The sequence below is a fragment of the Mesoplodon bidens genome, assembly GCF_964165515.1.
Source record: "Mesoplodon bidens genome assembly, contig: HAP1_SCAFFOLD_126, whole genome shotgun sequence".
Taxonomy (NCBI): Eukaryota; Metazoa; Chordata; class Mammalia; order Artiodactyla; family Ziphiidae; genus Mesoplodon; species Mesoplodon bidens.
Window position 1 is genome coordinate 1,439,412 of NW_027671928.1, and position 8,336 is coordinate 1,447,747.

At 52.7% G+C, this 8,336-nt stretch overlaps 2 protein-coding genes across 2 annotated transcripts in view; one reads left to right on the plus strand and one right to left on the minus strand.

Moving 5' to 3' along the window:
* LOC308610807 (uncharacterized protein) overlaps positions 1-8,336 on the plus strand; it is a gene marked incomplete at its 5' end in the record, with an annotated part of 186,759 nt that overhangs the window by 144,582 nt on the left and 33,841 nt on the right. The gene's annotated exons all lie outside the window — the stretch shown is intronic.
* On the minus strand, positions 822-3,150 carry LOC308610820 (BCL-6 corepressor-like). The gene is made up of 4 exons (XM_081259824.1): positions 2,881-3,150; positions 2,225-2,451; positions 1,462-1,643; positions 822-1,131 (listed from the first exon to the last, which is right to left on the minus strand). The coding sequence occupies exons 1-2, from the start codon at positions 3,056-3,058 to the stop codon at positions 2,360-2,362; spliced, it is 270 nt and encodes an 89-aa protein (XP_081115950.1). The 5' UTR covers positions 3,059-3,150; the 3' UTR covers positions 822-1,131; positions 1,462-1,643; positions 2,225-2,359.

Here is an 8,336-nt window from a genome sequence, read left to right on the forward strand (position 1 = left end):
TGTCTCACAGAGGTTTTGAACTGTCAAAAGGGCAATTCCAGTGTGAGCCAGTCTTGCTGAGGAGCGTGGTGGGCTGTGGAGCACTGCTGGATTGCTACCTGTACGGGTATCAGCTAACCCCTCTGAGGCTCAGTTGCCTCATCCGAGAGTGGCTAGTACTCCTTACTCCCAAGTGAAGATGTTAACAGGGTGAAAGGAGTTACTACAGATCACACGGGCTTAGGCAGATATCAGCTATCTTTCTATGTTGCTCTAGCAATAGAGGCCATCACTGTCATCAGCCGTGCTGGGTTGGGATACAGCAGTGTGGACAGGGAGTTTTGTGCAAGGCTCAAGCCCTGCTCCCCGCCCATCAGCCCTCGGCTCCCGTGCCCTCTCAGAAAGAGACTGCTCAGGTCTGCCCCACTCCCACCCCTACTCTGCACAGACACTTCCCACCCGCTACCCCACAGGGGCATCACTCTGCCCCAAACAGCACAAGTTAGTAGAGCTAATAACTACTCTCCTACTCTCCTTCTTGCTATTCAGAATCCAAAAGGGCTCATTAAAATTCCCCTGGTCGCCAAGCCCTGGGTTAGGTCAGATTTTATATCAGAGATAAGTGAGCCAGACTGGCCGAAGCAGCCTGCCTGCCTGAACGGGAACGGAACATCAGAGAGGCCTGCCTTTCTTTTCACACCACGACTGAACAAGCCACCAAAGAGCCCGCAGTGTGAGCGGGGCCAACGCAAACACCCTGCTGGAACACCCAGCCCAGCCCGCCACGTGGAGGGGGCTGGGCTCTGAGACACGCCCCCCATCCCCAGCCAGTGTGTCCCCCACCCAAGGAGCAGCAGCCGGCGGATCCTGATCCGGGGCACCCACAAGGATGCTCACCTCGTAGCCAAGCCGGGAGGCCTGCTGTAGGAGGGTCTCGCCCGCGTTCTTATTGACAATAAGTCTCCGCGCTTCTGGTGGCATCGGGCGGGACTGGGTGGTCTCTGGAGGGGAGCTTGACCATGTCAGCTGCGAGGCCTGGGAAGCTGGTAACAATTGCTGCAAACGGTCCAAGGGCTTCTGGTCCTGCTTGGCCGGCGAAAGATCATAGTCAGAACTGGGCTCAGGCCGCTTTCAAAATCTCCGGACGGTCACCTATCACGAAACCAGGCAGCGCACACATTTCAGGCTGTCCTTCCTCCACCCGGCTGGTTCGCCTCCTCCCTGAGTTACAAACCTGAGTGGAGGAAAGCACTTTTCCTCCTCTCTGTCTGGGGGAGGCGGGGCGCGAGGAAGGGGTTGCATTTTTACTAGCTGGAAACTTCACCACCACCCAGGAGACACGTCCCCTAGGAAGGGGCAGGGACGTTTTGGGGGGAGGGGTTCAGGAAAAGGAAAGCTTTGTCCCCAGAAGCAGAGAAGCAGGCAGGCGGGATGTGCCTGCACGGGCCCGGGGGGCGGGGGAGAGCCAGGGCCAAGAGGTACCTTGCCATCCGCATTGTCCACCTAGGAGTCCCCTGGCAGCGGCAAGCCCCGCCTGGGCTCCTGAGGGATCAAAGGCTTGGTTTTGCACGGTCGCTTCCCGGATGGTTTCTCGCTGTTGTCGGTGTATTTCTGCGGCAGGGGCGAAGGCTGCCGATCCATTTCTTCGTCCATGCACAGCACATCTGTCAGGGGGAGAAGCAGCGGGCGTTACACAGTTGTAGCCGGTGAGGAAAGAAAAGCCCATTGTTAGCACTGATCGTTGGAGCAGCTTCAGTTTTTAAAGATATACCAATTATGTTTTCAAAGCACTAATATTTTAATCATCCCACATTCAACCAGCAAATAGGCTAACCCACGAAACGCCAAATGGCAAGTCGCTTCAAAGGGCCGCAAGAGAGGGCAGAAGCCAGCCCTTCGTGCGCTCCCGTCCCCACCCGTGGGGGGCCTGGGTGCTCGGGACAGGGCGACTGGGGACAGCCTGAGGCTGGAATGAGGGCACTGACAAGCGCCCGGGGTCACCCAAGACTTCCCTTCCTGCCCAGCCGCGGGCTGGGTGATGAGGAGCAGCCCAGGAAGTCGAGCTCCCGCCTCACTGTCCATTCCATAAGGAAGTGTGCAGGCTGAAAGGACCTCAGGAAGAAAACTCCCCGCTCGCCACACGCTACTCTTGTCAAATTGGATGGCGCTCAGGTCCCCTCCAGGGCCGTTTCCCACAGAGGGCGGGTGATCCACCCTCCAGGAGCGCCCCCCGCCCCGTGCGTACCTTGTTCATTGTCACTGCATTTAAGGGACTCCTCCAACCAGCTGCTGTTGCTTTTGGCCTCTGCCCTTTTCCTGCCAGGTTTCTCTTCGGAGATGCTATTGCCCTGGGGGGTGACCGCAGGCTGAACCGCCTGGGTCACTTCCTTCCTGCCCTGCCGGCCAGGTTTGCTCTCTGCTCCCGCCGTCCTCTAAGGTGCAGCAAGCGGCGCTGCTTTCTGGGATGGAGCCCTGTTAATTCAATGCACACCTCAGGTTGGTCAGCTCACTATAATGTGGCTCTTCTAAGTGGTTACAGGAACTGTTTGTCATTTCCCTCTCAGGCCAGTCAGCTAATGGAGAAATAACTACAAATTAATGAAGAAGCCCCCCGGGGCGGGGGGGGGGGACAAACTGTCTTACACATCACTAACAGGGGTGGGGGAGGGGAGGGGTGTGGTCACTGTGTTGGCTGGAACTTGTCACCAAGTCTCGGGAGGGGGCCTATTTGCCTTTGGCCACCTTTGGGCTCCAGCCCCGCCACCTGGCTTTGGGGGGGTGGGGGGTGGGGAGGTGTGAGTGGCTCCCCCCAGGGATCCAGGGTGGGACTGGAACTTTCCACTGCTCCGCTCCAGGACTTCCGTAGGGTGCCCTGCGGGCCCGAAGCCAAACCGAGCTCACCTTTGGAGACCCGTCTCCGCTTGGCTTTCAGCAGAGAGTCCTCCGGGAGCACAGTGGTCTCAGTGTGGTTCCTATCGCCAGAGACCTTGCGCTTTCTGTTCAGCCGGAGGGTGGGGCTGCGTGACGCGTCCGGGGCCGCCTGGTCGGCGGGGGACTCTCTGGGGGGCTCCGTGTCCATGTCCTCAGGAAGATCACTGTCTTCTGGGGCTTCAAAGCGGTCAGGTTTGCTTCCATCAAAACACTCCCCTAGGGGAGGGGAGACAACCCGGAAAGGAGGGAACAAAGGTCACCAGGAGCAGGCAGGACCCCCACGCCCAAGGCAATCTGCTACCAACAGACCACCCCCCTTTGGAGACCAGGGGCCTCACACGCCGGAAGCACAAAACCCTCAGAAAGACGTCCCAAAGGAAGGACAGCTGAACACAACCAGCAAAGAAAGCAGAAAATGAGGCGCGTAGCCCACTCACAATCCATCCTTCAAGGGTCAAGGTGAGGCATCTACACCATCCGTCTATAGGCATGTGAGATCACTCCCTAACTGCTTAACTCTCCAAGGTGGCTTACTTTTAAAGGGGGCTGAGTGACCTCACAGCAAGATCCAACCAATCAGGGCAGAGCTACAAGGGGGGGTGAGTGACCTCACAGTAACATCCAACCAATCAGGGCAGAGCTACAAATGACTATGGAAACAGCTGCTAGTCAACAAAAAAGGCTGATGTCATCAAGAGACCAAATAGCCCCCAACTGCCATCTACACAGACATAGCACCAATGTTCACTTGGGTCAGCAGGGGCGAGGGTGAAGAAAAAGGGTAGGGAAAGAATGGTGGGAGGCTGGGAAGCTGGGGAGACCAAGGCAAGAGGAGCCTGGCAAAGGGAAAGGAAAGGCTTCCTGGTGCACACACAAGGGTCAAGGGCAATTTCAAAGAACTCAACCAGATTGCTACAAGTCCGTCTGTCCTCTTTCCACACCCGTGGGGGGAAAAGCATTTCACTGCCATCGAGGGGCTGCTCCTATTTCCTGTCTAGGAAGAAGGCCCTCAGTGACACCAGTCACCCACCTGGCACGTCTCCACGCCTTCCTTCCCAGGCAACAAGCATCTAAGGACATTTCAAAGACAAGACTCCAACCCCCTTCATGGGGGGTGGGGGGTGGGGGGTGGGGGGGTGGCGGGCAGGGCTGAACTGCTCACACCCCAGCTCCGCCTGTGTTGCTCCTGCCCCCCTGCTCAATCTAGCATCCACTTGGGGCTTTTCCTCCAATCACCCCAGCCTAACAACACTCCTCACTTTTGCTCTAGCCAAAGAAACAGTTCAACTGCTTTGCTAGTCACATTGTTTCTAACACACAAATAATTCCATAATGATCACTGTGCTGTTAAAGAGTTCCCCGAAGATGACCCTGTGTCCATCACCGGCCGGGGGTGGGGGTGGGTGTATGAGTTTGGTATTTCATTAACACCTGAGCTAAGCTCCCACAGCCCGTTTTCTAGATGAAATCATGGACACACCCCTCACATGCTGCTCACATTCCTCCTCCTCTCCCTAGACCACTTCAAGTATCACTCCCACTTCTGCCCAGCCGGCTGGTCCCCTGATCAGCCTCTCTTGGGGGGCATTCCCAGCATTTAATGGCAGCCAGTTGTGGGGATGAACCTCACCCTGGCCTGGGCTAGCCTGACCTGTGTTCTCAATGGTGGAACACACTTAGCTTTTCTCCAAGGGTATCCCAAGGTGGGAGAGATCCCCATCTACTCTTGCCGGAATGGTGGAATCACCCCAACCGCGAGGGTCTCCTGTCATGGCAGCAGGAGAAACCCCAAACTCCTGGCCTGTGCTTACAGGTGATGCAGCCCAGGCTACCGCAGGCCCGGTGAAGACGGCGTGCTGCAACTCTCACTCGGGCTGCTCTGTGACCCTCTTAAACACTCGGGCAGGAATGGCGCCGCTTTACAACTCGGCCCCCTTCACTTGTAAAGTGGGAATGTTATTGCTAGCCTCCCTCCAGGGTGGGCTTCATAATCACGGGCCGGGCTCAGCACAGAGAAAGGCTGGAAAAATCCTTTTAACCAAAAGATGCCAAGACTTTCAGACCAGCCTGAATCTCAGGCCTGAAATGTAGGAAATTTTAAGAGGTGAGCCCTGCTGGTTACACCATTGGACTTCTCTGGTCCAATCAGCCTTCCCTAAAAGCTCCGTGGGAGGGGATCCATGGAGGAATGGAAGGGCTACCTTAAGAACCCCCATGTCCAATTTGAAAGTTTCTTTTCCCAAACTAGGTCCATCCACCCTTCCCCCAACCCCGGAGCCTTTTAGGGCAAAGATCTCAATTCCCCTCAGCTAAGGCCCCCCAAGACCTTACGCTAGTGTGACCTTACCCAGGCCAGTAATAACCCTGAAGGACGCCCACCCCGACTGCCCAAGATACCCATGGCCACCAGCTATGGGGTAGAGGCTCCGTGTCACTTGGAGCTTCTCAAAGACTGTTCTAACCACGACCCACAGGAGGGTGACCCTTGAGGGCAAAGGAGATGGGGAGATAAATAGATACACGGGGATCCTAACCATCAGGCTTTGCCATCATTGCTACTTTTGGCCCTTCTAAAAGTGGGAAGCCATGTGCCCTTGGTCACCCAGTCTAAGCAAGATGTGCACGTGGTCCCTGCAGCATGGTCCTATGACTCACAGCACATATATCCCAAATTCATTATGGTTGTACCAATAGCATCACCTCACAGAAGCATCACCACAGCAACATTTACAAGTCACTGTGGCAACAAAGCACCCTCACCACTGTTGAGCCATGCCCAGTGAGGCCTAAACAAGGTGAGGGTTCTGAGTCGCTGCAAGGCTCCCCAGGATTAAAATCCCCTTCTCTGTAGCTTAAGTATAATAGCACCTCCAGTCAGGGCTAACCTTGTTCAAAGTTACACCCGCTACAGAAGGAGTGCAGGGGATCTCTGTTCCAAAGTAGTTTACAAACATGCAGGTGCTCAGCTGGAAGAGTTCCCTGAGCAAAGAAGTTTCATGAAGCCCCTTGACTGAGGCTTCCTCCAGCTCCTGGCCAGGCACTGCCACTGAGCAGGTCCTAGGCCTGTCCTAGCCAAGTGCTTGGCAAGGGAGATGGTTACTCCAAGTTTGAGAAGGAAGGGACCAATGCCTCCTTGCCCCGCCCCATCTTCAAATGCCACTGAGGGTTCCTAGTGATGAACTTCCAAGTCTGAGGAACCTCCAAACTCATTTGGTGAACTTCCAAAATAAAAATTTCACTCAGCCACCCATGTGATCATAAAGAATAAATGAGTATCTCAGCCACTGTGTTTTCAAGTTAATTTCTTTTTTAAACAAGCCCCTAGCAACAAGATGCACCCGCACCAGGACAACCAGGGCCGCGCAAACAGCACCCACCACCTTGGAAGCTCCTGGGCCCTCCATGGGTAGGGGCTGCCTCAGAGGGGGGAAGGCATCTTGAAGGCATCCTGGACCCTCTCTGGGACCCCTGCCCGCCCCAAATCCCCGCCCCAGCTCCCATGTGCTCACAGCTCGGCTCTCGGCCACACCGACACCCATGAGAAGGACCTGAGCCCATATCAGCTCAAGACATGATGGCCCAAGAACAAGAAGGCCCGTTCATATCCAGCTGAATGGAATGAACACCTGCTGGGCCTTGGACGTGGAGGCCGCAGTAAGAACAGTGGCCCCTTCAGGTGACTCTCCAATAAAAGGAATCAGGGCTCCTCAGAGAAATGACTGATTCTAGGACTGGGGCAGGAAATACACAAAATGAGCCTGGAGCACCTTGTGGTACCAGAAAGTCAGGAAGTGTTAAACACACACACAAACATGCATGCTAAACACATATACACACAGATACACAGACACACACAAACTCACACACCCCAAAGGGAGTATGTCAAAGGAGCACAGGCGCCAAAAGCAAAAGCTCCCAATCGCCAAAGCTGGAACAATTCAAACAACAAAATAAAGTAGTATTGGATTATAACCCAAAGGATAAAATAGATATCCACGAGTCTATACTGATATAAATAAATATCAATAATTGAATAAATTAATATTTGGGGGGAAATAGACAACGCTGCGTGGAAGAATTCCAAATACTTTATGTACATACTCTGTCCTCAAGGAGGTGGATCATAACTCTCCACTCTTTGGGTTTGTGCTTCACATAGTGACTTCCTTCCAACAAGTGTAGTGTGGAAGGGGTGGAGGAGTGACTTTTCAGTGGAGAAATCTGAGACACGACCTCAGCCAGGTTATCAAGGTCAACATCAACAGTCAAATCATGTTGATAGCATGTACCCTTGATAAGATGTTATAAAAAAGGCACTTTATCTGGTTGTCCTCCCAATAAACCATAATCCCAGTCTTACCATGAGAAAAGCATTGGACAGTTTACATTAGTGAGGTATGCTACAAAACACTTGATCACTGCTCCTCAAAACCGTCAAGGTTGGGGCTTCCCTGGTGGCGCAGTGGTTGAGAGTCCACCTGCCAATGCAGGGGACACGGGTTCGAGCACTGGCCTGGGAAGATCCCACATGCCAGGGAGCAACTAAGCCCGTGAGCCACAACTACTGAGCCCATGTGCTGCAACTACGGAGGCCCAGGCGCCTACAGCCCGTGCTCCACAGCGAGAGAGGCCACTTCAATCAGAGGCCAGTGCACTGCAACGAAGAGTAACCCCCGCTCTCCGCAACTAGAGAAAGCCCGCGCGCAGCAACGAACACCCAACACAGCCATAAATAAATAAATAAATAAATAAATAAATAAATAAACTGTCAAGGTTATCAAAAACAAGAAAAGCCTGAGAAACTACCACAGCCCAGCGGAGCCTAAGGGGGCTTGATAACTAAATGTAATGTGGTGTCCTGGATGGAAGCCTGAAATGGAATTAAGGACACTAGGCAAAAGCCAAGGGAATCTGAATAAAGTACAGACTCTGGTTAATATTATTGTATTAATATTGGCTCATTAATTGTAAAAAAGGTACCACACTAGTGTACGGTGTCAATAATAGAGGAAATTGGGAATGAGATATATAAGAACTCTGTATTATCCCCTTAATTTTTCTGTATATCTAAATCCATTCTAAAATAGATATAGTCTATTAGATAAAACAAAAAAGGTAATGATGATTTGATTGTGACATCAGAGTAGTGATACTTTGAGATATCTATAAAACTGCCTTAGGAAATTGTCTGTGATATCTGCTGGGGATATAGTCACAGGTACTCCTAATATTATTGTGGTTTGTTGTCTGCATTTAGATTTAAAGGACATGCTAAATACTAAATTGCAGTTAGAGGTTAGTGAAATTAAAGATGTAATATTCCCATCCAGATTCCACATACACTTTGATACATATTAAGAATCCCCTGCTCTTTGGTGAGGTCTAATTTTATGAAAGTGAAACACAGAGAGATGAATTAGGTTGTT

Bases quoted from the DNA above. Each gene is read 5' to 3' on its own strand.
- LOC308610820 (XM_081259824.1), bottom strand. From the start codon at position 3,058: ATGGACACGGAGCCCCCCAGAGAGTCCCCCGCCGACCAGGCGGCCCCG. The intron at 2,452-2,880 runs GTGAGCTCGGTT...TTGAATTAACAG, and splicing joins GCGGAGACGGGTCTCCAAAG to GGCTCCATCCCAGAAAGCAG.